General features: G+C 45.6%; 1 protein-coding gene across 3 annotated transcripts in view; it reads right to left on the bottom strand.

Moving 5' to 3' along the window:
* The window catches only part of SYNE2 (spectrin repeat containing nuclear envelope protein 2), a 799,865-nt gene that overhangs the window by 574,312 nt on the left and 207,325 nt on the right, over positions 1 to 18,228 (bottom strand). For all 3 annotated transcript variants that reach the window (XM_029598126.1, XM_029598125.1, XM_029598127.1), the window contains exons 18-20: positions 15,732 to 15,881; positions 12,622 to 12,723; positions 11,736 to 11,909 (exon numbers count right to left, since the gene is read on the bottom strand). In XM_029598126.1, coding sequence (XP_029453986.1) covers positions 11,736 to 11,909; positions 12,622 to 12,723; positions 15,732 to 15,881 — 426 coding nt within the window. The remainder of the gene's footprint in view (positions 1 to 11,735; positions 11,910 to 12,621; positions 12,724 to 15,731; positions 15,882 to 18,228) is intronic.

The following is an 18,228-nucleotide window of genomic DNA, read 5'->3' on the forward strand; positions in this document are numbered from 1 at the left end:
TTTGTTTTTTTTGTTTTTTTTTGTTTTTTTTAAATCCTTCAGCACTTAACCAATTAAAGTATTTTGAATATAGCCAGTTAAGTCTAAAGTTATCTGGCTATGAATATCCACAAAACTTTAGTTTCAACGATTGCAGAGATCAAAATTGAACAACCATCCAGGCCAGGATGCAGGAACACTTATGCACCCCGGCTGGCAATGCAACAGCATTTATGCATCATATCATTAACCATCTCTACTGAAACAATTCCACAGCCTCAAAATCTCCCCCCTCCCCCTAGGGGTCACAGTCCACAGTTCTTGAACCACGCACTATGTTCACAGGTCGCTGCCTTTGAGAAGAAACCATTGGAAGAGAAATAAAAATCCACTGCAATTAATCATTGAGAATTAGGCTCCTGGAACGATGGGGTAGGTTTTGCACATAACAATCCCAAATTCGCAGAAACTTCCACCGATGCTATGGAGACATCTTCAATGCCAAGTTCTCCATCTGCAGTAATCGATGCAGACTGTTGCGCCACAATCAAAACATTGGTACAACACTGCCCCTCCATACAAGTAGAATCGTGGGTTTACCTACCAAACAATCTTTCTTAGATCCTCTAAGTGTTGATGAAGTGATGAGGCCAACAAGGAACAGTTTTGGGGAGAGAAGCAGGGGAGCCCCCAGGAGATCTGCCAAATAATTAGCAATGTGGTCCCAGAATTTCCTTATAGAGGGACATGCCCAGAACGCTCCGGTGGCACAGGAAGAGAATTTTGCCACACTTTGAGGGGAAATGTATGCCCACCTCAGAAATTTAATCTGTATCTCCCTGTAGAGCATATTTATAGACAGCCTCCAGATCCGCTGGAAGCAAGATTTAAGCTCTGGAGGCGTAACTGTAAAGATTCCATCTTTGTTCCATCTCTCCGCCATTGTGACTAACATGGATTCCAGAACTTTCCCCTCAGAGTCTTGTGAGCAGTGGACAGTGAGAGGGATTGCGACTTTATCTAAATGGAGCATAATCATGTATAATCTGGAAGGTGGTGATAGATTTGGTGTTTTGAGACAACAAGTTAACATAGTGTCTTATTTGCAAATAAGAAAACATATGAGTGGGCGGTAGCTTAAATTGTGCCCTTAGTTGTGGAAATACAGAAAGGCTCCCAGTCTCATGGAGAACATACCCCAACTGTGTAATACCCTGGGCAGCCCAAAAACCAAAAAGCGCGGACTGGGACCCCAGTGTAAATTGGAGGTTTCCTTGTATTGGTAAGAATTGGGCACAGACAGATGGGGTACCTAAGAACTTGTTTAAGTGTTGCCACGCTTGTCAGAGGGGTCCACATAACTTTAAACATAACCAGATATTCAAAAGAATATCCAGTTATGTGGAAAGTTATCCAGCTAACTTTAACTGGATAACTTTAATTGGGGATATTCAATGGAGTGTTTACCCAACTGAATATCCAGGACAAGTTACCTGGCTCATGCTAGCCAGATAACTTGTTCACTAACCGGCTTACTGAAAATGGACCTCATCATCACTAACCAATTATTTTGTTGGTTTGTTCCTTAGAAATTTCTTTTTTTTTTAAGAGCTAACATGGCACTCGATTTCTACTTTCCCTGTACGTACCAGGACCAGTCCAGACGGTGGGTTATGTCCCCCGTCCAGCAGATGGAGTCAGAACAGAGCTCGAGAGTGGCACCTCATAGGCTAGCGCACCCTCTGCTGGAGCTCAGTATCTTTCTGACTCCAGCAGATGTGAGTTGGGGAAACCAGAGCTTCCCCAGAGTGACAGGTTTTCGGACTTATTTTGCTCTTCTTGAGTTTCTTCCTGTCATTTTCTTCTTCTGTTAACAGGTTGGATCAAGTTAGTTTAAAAAAAAAAAAAAAAAAAAAAAAAAAAAAAATTTAAGACAAATTTTGTCAGGTTAATTTTTGAGGAGGCGTGCCTTCCGTTTTCTATTCTGCCTCCTCCTGCGGTTCTGTACTCACGTTTGGGTAAGTTTGGTTTCTGTGATTTTGCCTTTCAGCGTTTTCAGCCGGTGGCGCCGGCTTCTGCGATTTTGACTGTCAGTCCCGCGGCCCGGCACTTCTCTCTCGGGCCTGGGCGCGCCGGCAGGGGTTATTTCCCGCCGGTGCCTGAGGACTCTTCGGGCGGGTTGTGCAGGCCACTTCGGCCCCCCCGCGCTGCGATCTTCTTTCGGCCCCCCCCGAGGCGTCCTTCTCGCGCGGCGTGCCAATGCCGCGCTCTTTTCGTTGCGAGTCCTGCGGAGAGCAGGGGTCTCGTCTCTCGCGGGAGGGGGTTTGCCCGCGCTGCCTTCCAGAGGAGGAAGACGCCGCGCACGGCTCGGGTTCGCTCCCGACGCCCCCCTCCCCGCAGCCCGGGAAGCGTGGGCCGGCCATTTCCTCGCCGAGGGCGGGAATGGCGGCCATTTTGGAGGGGGATTCTGGCGCGGCAAACGCGCAGGAGGAGGATGCTGCAGCTCGGGGCGTACCGCGTCTCCCGCGCAGCTCCGAGGAGGGCCTGCCGATTCGCCTACCTCAGGAGGCCTCTACTTCGGGCGCGCCCCCCGGTCTGCCGTTTTTCTCCCCTGATTTCATTTTAAAAATGCATATGGCATATTTACAGGGTCTGTCAGATCCGGGGGGTGCTCCAGCAGGGCCCTCTCCTCCCAAGATCCCTAAGCTAGCCTTACCACCCTCCGGGCCTCGGATTCCGGCTGGGGCAGTCCCAGGGACCTCTGCTCTGCCATCCCCGCCTCGTGCTGTGGGAGCGGCTTCCTCGACGGGAGGTTACCCTTCGGACACTCCGGATCCGGCACAACTGGATGTCCAAGCGGAAGGCGACGACCCGCGCGCCTTACGAATCTTCCACAGGGAAGAGCTGCAGGATCTGCTCCAACAGACTCTGCAAGAGCTGGATTTGGATCCGCCGCCGGACCCTCCGGCACCGGTGGCCCCAGCGGTTGCTACGTGTTCAAAGAAAGGAGATCCAGTTCTAGCCGCCCTCAGGCCTCGGGCGAAGGCTTTCCCGGTACATGAATCCTTCCTGCAACTCCTCACGGGGGAATGGGACGCCCCCGAGGCGTCATTGAGGGTCTCCCGTGCCATGGAAAAATTGTATCCGCTGCCAGAGGATTTCTTGGATCTCGTCCGGTTTCCTAAGGTGGACTCGGCGGTATCAGCGGTGACAAAGAGGACGACGATCCCGGTCACTGGCGGGACGGCCCTACGCGACACGCAAGACCGCAAGCTGGAAACGTTCCTCAAGAAAGTGTTCGAAGTCTCGGCCCTAGGCATGCGTGCCGTCATGTGTACCTCGTTGACTCAGAGGGCTAGTCTGCTCTGGGTCCAGCAGCTCCTGACGTCTCAGCAGTTGCCTCCGGATGAGGCCGCCCAGGCCGACAGTCTAGAATCTGCCATCGCTTACGGGGCGGATGCTCTGTATGACCTCTTCCGTGTGCTGGCCCGCTCCATGGTCTCGGTGGTGGCCGCTCGGAGGCTGTTATGGCTTCGAAATTGGTCGGCGGACGCCTCTTCTAAGTCGAGTTTAGGATCCCTGCCTTTTAGGGGTAAGTTTCTCTTTGGCAATGATCTGGATGAGATCATCAAATCGCTGGGAGAAAACTCAGTGCATCGTCTACCCGAGGATAGACAGCGACCCTATCGGGCGTTTGCCTCCACCAGAACCAGAGCTAGGGCACAGCGACGTTACAGGTCGTACCGGCAGCCGGGTCCTCGCGCAGCCCCCAGCAGGCCACAGCCTTGGTCGCGTTCCTTTCGCGGGCGGAGGCCCGCGAGAGAGGGCTCGGGGCAGGGAAATACCCCTGCCAAATCTACCCAATGATGCCAGAGCGGCCCACTCCTCCGGTCCCCCCATCGGGGGTCGACTCTCGGAATTCTTCGAGGAGTGGGCAAACATTACCGCAGATCAGTGGGTCCTGGACACCATCCAGCACGGCTACGCCTTGGAATTTGTCCGTCCGCCACGGGACAAGTTTCTCTTCTCCCCATGCGGCTCCGAGCTCAAGAGAATGGCGGTCCAGCAAACTCTGGACCGACTCCAGGATATAGAGGCTATCGTGCCCGTCCCCTTCGCCGAGGTGGGCTCGGGGCACTATTCCATCTACTTCGTAGTACCCAAGAAGGACGGGTCGTTCCGGCCCATACTGGATTTGAAGGAGGTCAACCGGTCCCTGCGGGTCAGCCGTTTTCGCATGGAGACACTGCGTTCGGTAATTGCCGCAGTGCACCGGGGGGAGTTCCTGGCTTCCTTGGATCTGACGGAAGCGTACCTACACATCCCCATACGCCCGGACCACAGGCGTTACCTTCGCTTCAAGATTCTCGGACAGCATTTCCAGTTTCGGGCCCTACCCTTCGGACTTGCGACGGCTCCGCGGACCTTCACCAAGATCATGGTGGTAGTGGCGGCGGCCCTTCGAAAGGAGGGGATCTTAGTGCATCCCTACCTGGACGACTGGCTGGTGCGGGCAAAGTCCTTCTCGCATGGACAAGCCTCGGTGGCCAGGGTCTTAGAGGTCCTGCGCTCCCTGGGCTGGGTCGTGAACCTCCACAAGAGTTCCCTCGTGCCGTCTCAACGCTTGGACTTCCTGGGCGCGACCTTCGACACGCAACAGGGCATGGTGTTCCTGCGGGCAGACAAGGCCCTCTCCTTAAGGGAGCACATATGTCAATTCGCGTCCTTGACAGAACCCACCGCTTGGAATTATCTACAACTCCTGGGTGTGATGGCTTCCACGATCGACATGGTACCCTGGGCATTTGCACACCTGCGTCCCCTGCAGGCGTCGCTGCTCTCTCGTTGGAAACCGGTCTCACAGGAGTATCAAGTGATTCTGCCTCTTCCTCAGGCGGCTCGGGACAGCCTCAAGTGGTGGTTGGTGCCGTCCCACCTGGCCCGCGGCGTTTCGCTCGAAATTCCCACCTGGGTGGTGGTGACCACGGACGCCAGCCTCGTGGGTTGGGGCGCCGTCTGCGACCGCAGCGCCACACAGGGCCTGTGGACCTCGGAGGAGTCTCGGTGGCCGATCAATCGTTTGGAGACCAGAGCGGTTCGACTAGCGCTCCAGCGTTTTCTCCCTTTGGTTCGGAACAGGGAGGTGCGGATTCTCTCCGACAACGCGACCACCGTGGCTTACATCAATCGTCAGGGCGGAACGAGGAGCGAGCACGTCTCCACCGAAACCACTCTCCTGATGGAATGGGCGGAACGCCACCTCGCCCGGCTCGCGGCCTCGCACATTGCCGGGGTGGACAATATCCAAGCGGATTACCTCAGTCGACAGCGGCTGGACCCCGGCGAGTGGTCTCTCTCCGACGACGCGATGGAACTCCTTGTTCGCCGCTGGGGGACTCCGCGACTGGATTTAATGGCGACGGCGGCCAACACCAAGGCCCCGCGCTTCTTCAGTCGCCGACGGGAGCGCGGCGCGGAGGGAGTAGATGCTCTCGTGCTACCGTGGCCAGCCGACCAGTTGCTCTATGTCTTCCCTCCCTGGCCCCTAGTGGGCAAGGTCATTCGCAGGATAGAGAACCACGCGGGCCTCGTGATTCTCGTGGCTCCGGAATGGGCGCGACGTCCCTGGTTCGCGGACCTCCTACTCCTGGCAGTGGACGGACCGATTCGTCTGGGTCATCACCCCCGGCTCCTGCACCAGGGTCCGGTATTTTTCGACCAGGCAGAACTCTTTTGTCTTGCGGCATGGCTTTTGAGCGGCGCCGCCTCCGTCGCAGGGGCTATCCGGAGGCGGTGATTTCGACGATGCTTAAGGCCCGCAAGGCTTCCACTTCTGTTGCCTATGTTCGAGTGTGGAAAGTCTTCGAGTCCTGGTGTACCACTCATGGGGCCCGGCCCACGGAGGCGACGGTTTCTCTAATCCTTCTGTTCTTACAGGATGGATTGGATAAAGGCCTCGCGTACAATTCCCTCAGAGTACAAGTAGCGGCCTTGAATGTTCTGCTACAGTCCACGACTTCTCTCCTTCTCCATCCGGACATCGCCCGATTTCTGAAGGGAGTGCAGCATTTCCGGCCTCCGGTCAGGGACCCCTGCCCGTCGTGGAATCTTAATCTAGTGCTCCGGGCCCTGGCGGGTGCTCCGTTCGAACCTCTCCAAGGTTCTACTCTCAAGGATCTCACCATGAAGACGGTTTTCCTCTTAGCGATATGCTCCGCTCGTCGTATCTCGGAACTGCAAGCGCTATCCTGCAGGGAGCCTTACCTACGTATTTCGGATGCCGGGATCTCGCTTCGTACAGTGCCTGCCTTCCTGCCGAAGGTGGTTTCTTCGTTCCATTTGAACCAGACGATTGAACTCCCGGCTTTCTCTCCAGAGGAGTCTCGGACGCTCCGACACCTGGACATGAAGCGAGTGCTCCTCCACTACTTGGGGGTTACCAATGACTTCCGGGTCTCCGATCATCTGTTTGTCCTCTGGTCGGGACCCAAGAAGGGCGCCGCCGCGTCAAAGACGACCATTGCCCGCTGGATCAAGGATGCCATCTCGGCGGCCTACATCGGTTCTGGGCGGGACCCACCCAGGGGCGTCCGAGCTCACTCTACTCGCTCGCAGGCAACTTCCTGGGCTGAGTCTCGTTCCGTCTCGCCACAGGAGATCTGCCGGGCGGCGACATGGAAGTCGCTGCATACGTTCGCCAGGCACTATCGGTTGCACCTGGCTCCCTCGGGATCTGGCCACTTTGGCGATCAGGTCCTCCGAGCAGGGCTTTCGGGGGCCCACCCGGTTTAGGGAAGCTTTGGTACATCCCACCGTCTGGACTGGTCCTGGTACGTACAGGGAAAAGAAAATTATTCCTTACCTGCTAATTTTCGTTCCTGTAGTACCATGGACCAGTCCAGACGCCCACCACTCTGGGATTTAAGCTCCTGCTCGGGTTCTTGACTGTATAGCTGTCTTATTGTCTACTTTTCCTCGTCTACCTGGTTTTTGTTCGAGGTTGCAGCTCCTCACAAGTTTGCCTGTTGCGACCTGGGTTGCTGGTCGCACCTGTTATTGTTATTGTTATTGTTTTTGAGGTTTTCACTTCAGGTCCTTGATCCAACTTGTTTCTTTACCTGGCTATTTTCAGCTTTGTTATTCATGATACTGAGCTCCAGCAGAGGGTGCGCTAGCCTATGAGGTGCCACTCTCGAGCTCTGTTCTGACTCCATCTGCTGGACGGGGGACATAACCCACCGTCTGGACTGGTCCATGGTACTACAGGAACGAAAATTAGCAGGTAAGGAATAATTTTCTTATCCTAGTTTTCCTAATTGTATAAAACAAAATTGCTTACCTGTAGTAGGTATTCTCTGAAGACAGCAGTCTCACTAGTCATATGATGGGCCCGACAAGTTTATGCAGTACTTCCAGCATTTGTGCGGCTTTGAAGTGTGCCTCCTTTCTATAATTAATAAACTCAACTCCACAAAGGGAAAAAGGGAAGGTTTCTGTAACTGTAAACTGCTGCCTTCAGAAAACATCCTTTAAAGGTAAGCAATTTGGTTTTCTCTGAAAAAAAGCAGTTCATTATAGTTATACATATGGCGCTCTCTGTTCTTGACAAAAAAAAAAGCAAAAAATAGGGCAGCAAACAGTTTTTGGTGGCATAGAAGGTGAAATTACTTTTTACCCAAATATTTCCTTTCCTTGAATCCATTCAGAGCAGTCCAGACAAATGGGTTATGCTGACCAACCAGCAGATGGAAACAGAGAACAACAGGTTTGCTATTGTCACTCCTTATAAGCATCCTTGCTGACCTCAGCCTGCCAGTGTTATCTGTAACAAGCTAACTGTAGACAATATCAATGCAAACAAACAAAACATGATTTTATTCTTTTTTTTAAACTACCAGTTGACTTCCAGAAAATAGTTTTAGAAGCAAATGTGAAATCACTCAACTGCATGGAAGCTGCTCTCTCTATTATCAGTTTACATAGCAATTAAAGAGTTATGTAAGTTTGGAAGCACAGGGAGGGTCCTGGTCTGGTCTAACTGGACTTAAGCAATGGAAATTATCAAGTAAGAACTAATTTCACCTTCTTCTTCATTCAATCAGACTAGTCAAAATGAATGGGATGTACCCAAGCTTCTCCAAATACAGTGAGACGCTGTCAAATCTGCTCTCAATACCTTGGAGGCAAAGAAAACCTCCTCTCTGACACTCCTAAACAAAAATGCTTAGAAAAGAATACAATGAAGATCAAGCTGGTGCCGTAAAAATTTCCATATATAATACCAAACCTCAGCTGTGCCTAAATAAGTAACTTGAGCACTCGTGGCATGGATTCATGAGGTTATTTCGAGAGTCTGTGTGGATTCTGGTACTCCCTTAACTTTTTGGGTGGCAAAAAGTTAAGGGAGTACCAGAATCCACACAGACTCCCGAAATAACCTCATGAATCCAATGAGGTAAACATAACTATAGTTGCTGCCTCACCATTCTAGACTTACTAAACAGGCCAAAAAGACATAAGATATGCCATACTGGGTCAGACAAAGGGTCCATCAAGCCCAGTATCTTGTTTTCAACAGTGGCCAATCCAAGTCACAAGTACCTGGCAAGTAAACATTAGTTAGATCACAAGCTACTATTGCTTATTAATTACTGTAATAGCAGTTTATGGATTTATCCTGTAGGAACTTATCCAAACCATTTTTAAACCCAGTTACACTAACTGCTGAAACCACATCCTCTGGCAATGAATTCCAGAGCTTAACTATGTGCTGAGTAAAAAACTATTTTCTTTGATTTGTTTTAAATGAGCTACTTGCTAACTTCATGGAGTACCCCCTGGTCCTTCTATTATCTGACAGAGTAAATAACCGATTTACATTAACTTGTTCAAGTCCTTTCATGATTTTGTAGACTTCTATCATATCTCCAAACTGAATAGCCCTAACTTCTTTAGCCTTTCCTCATAGGGCAGCCGTTCTATGCCTCTTATCATTTTGGTCGCCCTTCTCTGAACTTTTTCCAGTGCAGCTATATTCTTTTTGAGATGCGGTGACCAGAATTGCACATAGTATTCAAGGGGCGGTCTCACCGTGGAGTGATCCAGAGGCATTATGAATCCTCCGTTTTATTTGCCATTCCCTTCCTAATAATTTCTAACATTCTATTTGCTTTTTTGATTGCCCCAGCACCCTGGGCCGACAATTTCAATGTACTATCCACTATAATGCCTAGATCTCTTTCCTGAGTGTTAACCCCTAAGATAGAACCTAACATTTGTAACTACAGCAAGGGTTATTTTTCCCTATATACATCACTTTGCACTTGTCCATGTTAAAATTTCATCTGCCATTTGGAAGCCCAATCTTCTAGTCTCGCAAGGTCCTCTTGCAATTCATCACAATACGCTTGAGATTTAATTACTCTGCATAATTTTGTGTCTTCCACAAATTTGATCACCTCACTCGTCGTACCCTTCTCGAGATCATTTATAAATATATTAAAAAGCACCAGACCAAGTACAGATCCTTGAGGCACTCCACTGTTCACGTTTTTCCACTGTGAAAACTGACCATTTAATTCTATTCTCTGTTTCCTGTCTTTTAACCAGCTTGCAATCCACAAAATGACTTTGCTTCCTATCCCATGACGTTTTAGTTTTCTTAGAAGCCTCTCATGTGGGACTTTGTTACACACCTTCTGAAAATCCAAATACACCACATCTACCAGTTCACCTTTATCCACATGCTTATTGACCCCTTCAAAAAATATAGGAGATTTGTAAAGCAAGACTTTCCTTGGATAAATCCCTATTGGATGTGTCCCATCAAACCATGTCTATCTAAATCTTTTGTGATTTTATTCTTTAAAACAGTTTCCATGATTTTTCCCGGCACTGAAGTCAGACTCACCAGTCTATAGTTTCCCGGATCCCTTTGTAAATATAGGGGTTACATTGGCCATCTTCCAAATTTGAGGTGCATTGGATGATTTTAATGATGGGTTACAAATTAATTGAAATAAGTCTGATATTTCATTGTTTTAGTTCTTTCAGAACCCTGGGGTGTATACCATCCAGTCCAGGTGATTTACTACTCTTCAGCACACCACATCTTCCAGGTTCACTGTGATTTGGTTCAGTTGATCTGAATCATCACCCATGAAAATGTTCTCCAGACTTCAAGAGAAAAGGAACTTTTCTCACATCTAAAGTGTAAAGTACTTTGAACTCAGCCACACCTAAATATTTGCTGCACGAATGTAAATGAGTTGTCTGATTCATGTAGAAATTCGAGATCAACCTCTGCAGAAGCGAACTACACAAATCTGGACCATATCTTTCATAATCAATAAAAAGGAGTTCTCTATCAGAAAATGCTTTTAACTTTGAACTTCTTTGGGCTGAACAATAAGCAGTAGAACAAAACAGTTGCCCTAATATGCTACTTGCCCCTCAAAAAACCAAGATACATCTGGAAGAGAAGTCAAGGGTGTGCCCAATGTATATCCCTTGTAGCATGCAAGAGTTGCAAACTGCACCTTCAGGGAACGGAGGTTCAAACCCTTGGAAAACCATCCTGTAATAATCCTAGAATCATTGCCACCAAATCTTTATCAGGAATCCACTGCTTTCCAGTGCACAAACCTCAAACACACTCCAAGCCACACAGTCTAATGAAGTACAAAACCTTCTAGCCTTTAAACAGTTGCCACTATAGTTTGAGAATAGCCTTTCTTCACCAATTGCAACCTTTCAAAGGCCAAGTCGAAAGATGAAATCGATCTGGATCCTTGTGCCAAACCGGACTCTGTGAAGCAACTCCCTGTGTGATGGAAGCTTCAAAAGATTTCCATTCACCAACTGTATAAGATCTGTCTACCAAAAGATGTCGTGGCCAATTCAGGAGCTACTAGAATTATCAGATCTGGAAGTTTTGAGATCCTGTGAAGCACTCCATAGGCCATGGAGGAAATGAATACAGGACTACTTCTGATGTTCAGCTCTGGACTAGAGCATCGATTCCGGATGAAAGACTGGCTTTCTTCTGGCGGTAGAATTTCTGCATTTTTGACAGCTGCCTTAATATCTATCAGTGGAACTACTCCCTCAGACAACAAATTGAATTTATTAAAATTTATATGCTTCCAGCTATGGACCATGATTGAAAAAACACCAACTATGTAATGAAGCAGAATTTCTTTAAACGGTTTCTTGCTAAGTTTCCCTATCCCTTACAGCGGTCCAGCCTGCCCTTCTTCAGTACACCATCACTCCTTCTCCTCTATGCAACAGTACAAAGAATTAAATGGATTGATGAGACCATAAGGTCCAACATCCTTAACATGGTCAAGGACTATGTCTGCAGACAGAGTGACATACTGCGTTTCCACCCAAGGAAATGCTCTAAGAACTATTCTCATGGTATTTCAGCTCAAACCTGAGGCTAATCACTTTAGACAGCTTTGTGCTCAACTTGGATTTTGGATTCTTTCCATAGTTTGTGGATGGAATGAAACCAAACCATTAAGATTTTGAGAAAGGAAGCTTTTCAGCCACTCTTCAGTTCCCTGTGTATAGCTGGCAATTTGTGAAGTCATGTCAAGACCCCAAAAATTACCTTTTTGGACAGTTCCTATCCCTTCCCCCATGTCTATCTCGTGTTTTAAAGACAAGGGCAAAGTAGAGAGTCACTTCTTTAAATATATACCTGTGATTTACCAGACAAGACAAAGAAATGGGTTGAATTAATTCTTTACCTTTAAAAATTCTTCTCCTGGAGCTTCTGTGCATCCTTTCAATTTAACATCCTTAACAATGTGCTCTGATTCTGAAATCCAGATCTGTGCAGCAGCAATGAGCTCTTCAATCTTTTCTACATTAGGAAGAAGTTCTATGGAATTTGCAATTACATCTGAAATTTTCTCTGTAGTCTATATATAAGATAAACATAGTTTGAGGTTTATTTTATGACAGATAGCTAAACTGAAGTACAAGTAATGCATTTTAAGCATTTAAATGCCATTGATTATATTACATTATAGAAATGTAATACAGTATACAAAAGTTTGATTTTTTTCCCATTAATTATACAAATTAAACCATAAGAGGCAAAATGAAAACCACATTTTCTTTGCATTATGGGGTAGTTCTCAAAGGGATTCTCTACAAGCAAACGTGTGTTTTCCTGCAGAGAAGGCCCTTTTGAAAACTGCCCCCCAAACTTCTGAAGGTAAAAGTGCATCTGCTGCCCCTATGGAGAAAACAAGAGATGCTGGGGGGGTGGGGGGGGGGGGGGGGTCAGGGAGGGCCAGAGAAAGCAAGTGCAGGGATTTAATAATAAGTTTCCTAGGCCTGTTTTCCAGCACTTTATCCCACATACCAGAGTATGCCAGAGATTTTCAAAAGAAAGCTCTGTTGGGAATTTCCCTTTGAAAATCAGGCCTGTATGCACTGCTGAAGACTGAAAATTGGCCTCAGACTGACCAATTCCATTTTTAAATATATCCTGATCATAAACCCTCATAATACTGCACGTTATATATACTTGAAGTTATACTACATTCTTATACAATTTAACATGAAATGCAAAGTAGATTCCAAATTTTGGCTTATAGGCAGGCTGCATACATATATACGAATTACCTCGCTTAGTTTTTCCTTCAGAAGCTTTGCTGAAGCATCTGCTTTGGAAGAACTTTCTGGGGAATCGTGAAAATCTAGTTCTGTAGCTTTACTCTGCAAAGCCTATGAATGAAATAAGACTTGTTTCAGATTTTATACTTACAAGCAAGTCCATGTATTCAGATCTGCACCTAATCTATGTAGCTGAGAAAAAAAACATCTGGAAAACCTGAGTTGCTCCAAATGCAAAAATAGATGAGAAACAGGATACAATGGGAAAAGTGGCTACTTCAATAAAATGGATTTTTGCACTTAATTCCCTTGCAAAGCTCATTGACTTTACTTGTTTAAATTAGTTTATCTACTTACATTGCCCATAGTGAATGGACCAGGTTTCCTTACTTATTGCCTTATCTTTGTGTAGGTTACATAAGTTCTTTTAGTCATTTTATCAGTAAGAAGTAAAAATCTTTTACTTGTGCAATTTTACATAAAACACAATTTACCTTTTGTATAATGTATGCATTAACCTTTAATGTGTGCTTTTTAAATTGGTTTGTTTTCTAGTATATACAAAATAAAATGCCACCGAAAAGCTAACATCTAAGGACTACTCATCTAAAATACATGTCCTTGACTGGCAAGAACAGCATGTTCTGACAGCAAAATATGAACAGATCAATTCCAGCTGTGCCAGAGACCTTACCTCTGTGCTATATGGATAGGTCAAGTGACTGCTGGAAATATCTCCTGCAGTGGTTGTTCTAATTGCTGTCATCTATCCAGTCATAGCTACCTACTGATTTCTGACAGGCATGGTGCTTTTAATCTATGCCCATTGACCAGGTTAGTATAGGTGAGCATGAGTCACAGATAAAATTACAGTCATGTGCTACAGTTCATAGATTCAACAGTAAGCCAATGTATTAGCAGGGCTTCCTTTCTATTGTGGCTCTCCCAAAACACAATGGCAAAGTGATCAAAGAATTGAATAAAATTATCCTGAGGCAGCTCACTGACATAACTCTGTCTCATCTTCAAATGTGTGAACAAACTGGCCCCCAAGTATCTCTCACTACTATACCCCGATTAGGCAATATTTATACATAGTTAGACATGTTTAGCCTAAATTTTCTTCGATGTTTCCGTTACGTCTAGTTATCATGATACCCATTTATATTGTTCATTGTCTGTATCAAATGGTTACCCATTTATATTGTTCTTTGTCTGTATCAAGTTGTTATACTGTAAAACTGGAGTGAAGGCAGATTGCTATACTTCGGTTTATAAAAGACTTTAAATAAATAAATAAATAAATAAATAAATAAATATACATACTCCTTCACTCACACAAGAGTACGCCAATCCTTCCAAATGACCCCTCCTATCCTCCCTTACTCTGACAGCAGCTAAATTAACTCGCACAAGACTTCGTGTATTCAGCTGCTCTGCCCCAAAACTACGGCAAAAATTACTGCTACCCTTTTGCCTTGAAGAAAGCTATCTTACCTTCAAGAAAGCAAGTCAAGGTTTGGCTGTTCACCTAGACTTTCTCATAGATCCCATAGAGACCTCCCTCCTTATGACTACCAGAATTCTCAATCATGAGACCCCCTTACCAACTCCCTAAGGCGCTTTTTTTTTTTTTTTAAAGGTCTCTTCTTTTTTATACATGATACCTGATTTATGCATCTGCACCCATATCTGGCTCTACTCTTTACATTATATCAAGCAGACCAGTCACTTAGCACATGCTCTGATTCATTCCAGACAACCATGCTAATCTACCCCATATCTCTGATCTTATCAGGTTATGTTACGCCTTTGTGGTCAATTATTCCTATGATGATTGTAAATTATGATGCAACTGCAATTAATTTTGATTGTAATCCATCTTGAGACCATTTTGGAGAAAGCCACAATATCACGTTAATAAATTAATTAATTTAATATCAAAGACAGAAATGGAGAATTTCATTACAATAATCATTCTGTCATCACCGACTAGAGGTCCCATAATGTCTGCCCTACTCCAGAGTCTGGAAAATAATATAAGGGTTTGGGGGGGTTTTTTTGGGGTGGGGGGGTATCCAAAAATTTCAGCATTTTAAACAAAAATGACCCCAGCAAGACAGTTTATTATCTGATGGATTTCCTTGTAAATCCCATTTCCAAACTTATTCTGCCAGGAAAAATGGTTTTGACAAAACTGAACTTTTGCTCTAATGGAACTCTCTGCAGAGAAAGTCATTTTGTAAAAATGAGTCTGTGAGATTGTGTGTAGGTTTTTTATGACTTTCAGCTCATAGTTGCTCGGTTTTATGGTTATATATCTCTGTGGAGTCAATTTTCAAACAGTTTAGTGCCTATAACGGAGAATTAGAAACTTAAACTGGCCACTTTGAAAACTGACTGGGGCTGAATCCCTAAATATAGGAGCTTATTTCCTCTAGGTGTCTAAATTTAAAATCCTAAAGTGGGTGGCTACAGGGGCGGAGTTAGGGAGAAAGGAAAACATAAGCGCTTAGCACTGATTTTCAGCACTAGGCACTTAACGGGCTCCTAAATTTAGGAAATTAATTGCAGATCTAATTTTAGGGCCCTACATTTAGGAGAATTTTCAGTTGAAAATTTATGATCCATGTTCAATTGAAAATTTGCTGAAAATTTTTTTTTTAATTGACCCGTGTTTACATATTCAGTATCTGCATATGCATAGTAAAATGACTGTAAAAATGTCATGATAATTCTTTCAGAAGACATCATTAGACAATGAATTCAAAGAAGTCTAAAAAATATCATACAAACATCTTTGATGCATTGAGTGGCTCCTCATCTATTGCCAGTAGTACCTGATTTACAGCTTTTGTAGAAGAAAATAAATACGTCCCAGAACAGATACATAGTGACTGCATTATTAAACAAAAACTAGTCTATGATCCGATGACATTAACTCATGAAAGAGTCACCCGGAACTTTGCATTTCATTATAGACTTGCCACTGTAGACCCATCTGCACGTCAATACTGTCAAGAATGCACTTTTCAGATATCATGTAGTTTTTAGATCTTCAATAAAGTATTTCAAACAGAACACAAAAAAGCTAAAAAGTTAGCTGCTTGCTTACGTACCTTCAAATTCTGAATGTATTTCTTAAGAATATCTGTAGAAATATCAACAGAGTCGCTAAGTAGTTTAGTTGCTTCTTCCAAATGGGATTCCACACGTTCCGTATTGCTTTTAACTAGTTTGTACTGTTCTCTTTTTACCTTTGTTTCCTCCTATTAAATTGAATAACATGTTAGTACTGCATATGACATGCATTTCCTTCACATTTGTGTTTTCCTTTTCATCTCCAGTATAACCAAACAACAAAATGAAAGGTCAATATAAACAGTTCACCGTCTCCTCCACTCTTCCCAACATAAACATCTGTCCTGGATCCCTGTAACGTTCACTGTATTCTAGGACAAGACAATGGGACATTACATTCAAAAAAGTTTACATCTTTTGATAAATAAAATGCTGATTATAAGTGCTAATTTTTTCTTGCAGCTAAATTATACTGTAAAAATTTGTGGCTGACAAACACAGCCAGTGTTACATCCTGATTATTCTGGAGTAAATTTCCAAAGCAATCTACTTGCCAAACTATAGAATTAGGAAATCAGATCACAGACTTTGAAAATGTACCACCTTTTAAGCAGCTAAATATGTTTAGCCATTCAAATTCTGAGCAGTCCCGGGCAGCAGGATTAGGTCAAGATAAGTAACAGGGTCATTTATCAAAATGCGTTATGGCGTTACACGCGCAATATCTATCGCATGTGTTATGGCGTTATCACAATGCATGGTGCGAATGCAAATTTTACACATTTACTCAAAGGGGCGTGAATGGGAGGGGTTTGAGTGGGATCAATGAAAATGAGGGCCATTCTCGCAGTGTGCGACAGTGTAACGCACACAATCGCACATGTTTAACCCCGGAAATAACTACACCTTTTTTTCCTGGCGCTAAGCTGTGCAATATGCCCGAAGCACAATTTGCGATAATATCTGGCTATGTTAACCGGATATCTTTGCACCAGCCTGGACTTATCTAGCAAAGCTTGAGATAGCTAACTACTTAGCCAAATAAGTCGGGAGCAATGAAACATTTGTGCCTTAGAGCTGCCAGGAGTGAATAAAACACAAGTATATATAATGCTGAATGGGTGCTTGTGGGCAGGTCTGTAGGTGGTGTGGAGGTTGTTTAATGGGTCATGTACGATGGCACTTTCTTCTGCATGCTCAGAACATTTTTATCAAGCCGTAACAAAATTATTTTAGAAGATGAGCTCAACAATTGGAGAAGTGCGAAGCCACAACTCATGCAGTGCTCGGGCTGCCTCCTGCATAACAAGGGCAGGAAAGGTTAGTGGATGAAGGGAGAGGGGATGATGGTGATCAGGTGGAGGACGGAGAGGCGGGGGAGAGGGAGATTAAACATAGTTGCGTAGGAAAACCACTAGTCAATAGGGAAGAAGAGCTGGAGAACAGAGCAACGTCAGGGAGTGGCTATTTAAACAGCTGTGAGCCGGCGCTTGCCCCTATTCCTCTCTCCCGTGAGCAGCTATTTCTTTTGGTGATTTCTCCTATCTGTGCAGCAGGATCAGGGCCTGGGTGACGGCACCGGAGTTCACCAGGCGATAGCTGGCATGGGCAGGCACACTGTCAGATCTTCTGTGCATCCAGAGGGCAGGCTGAGGCATTCAATTGTTTCCTTGTCGGAATGGTACCGTAGTAATAATTAGATATTTCTGGATAAAATTGCGGCAATAGTGCCCTGGTGTGTACCTGAGATTGTTGAGTGTCGATTCATGGGATGTACCTGTGTGCTGTGTGATCCAGTAGGGGAATGGGTCTCAGCCTTGGGAACAGGTCTGCACTGGTGTCGAGTGGGACGGCGCAGGCACTGCAGTGACTTTGGGGGAGGGAGCATGTCGATCGGGAAATGGATTGGCGCATTGTGGCACGGATATCGGGTTCGGAGGTGCAGGCCCGTGATCGGTGCACCATGATCAAGTGTGCCAATGGAGGACCGCATGAGTGGAAGCATGTGGCTTATTGCGACACGATCGTCATGGTGTCCGGGCCAAGTGGAGCGGGTCATTTCAGCAAACCAAAAAAAAAAAAAAAAGAGAGAAGGTGGGGGTGCAACAGCAGAGAATGGTTTCTGCTTGCTGACAGAGTGGACCTGTTCTGCAGATGTTCGTGTGGCCGGACATGCTGTGGCCATTTCCGGTGAAGGAGCTATAGGAACACCATCGCCGACCATAAAGCCGCGTCATCTCATACTGGAAAAGCAAACAGCACAAGATGCTAGCAAAGGGGGATTAGGACAGCCTGGTGCCAGCAAAACAAAAATTAAAAATAAAGGAAAGATGGGCGAGAGTTCACTTGTATTATGTGTTCTCAATGGGATAGAGGACATGTTTTTAAAGATGTGTATTTATAGGCAGTAAGTGAGGAATAATAAGTTGTGCATTGTTTCTCTGTTCCTAATGAGGAAATGCTGATGGGTTGTGTATTGAACCTCAGACTCTGAACAATTAGGAGACTTCCTTCGTTAAGATATGCATATGCCAA

The sequence above is a fragment of the Rhinatrema bivittatum genome, chromosome 4, assembly GCF_901001135.1.
Source record: "Rhinatrema bivittatum chromosome 4, aRhiBiv1.1, whole genome shotgun sequence".
In the NCBI taxonomy this organism is placed as follows: Eukaryota; Metazoa; Chordata; class Amphibia; order Gymnophiona; family Rhinatrematidae; genus Rhinatrema; species Rhinatrema bivittatum.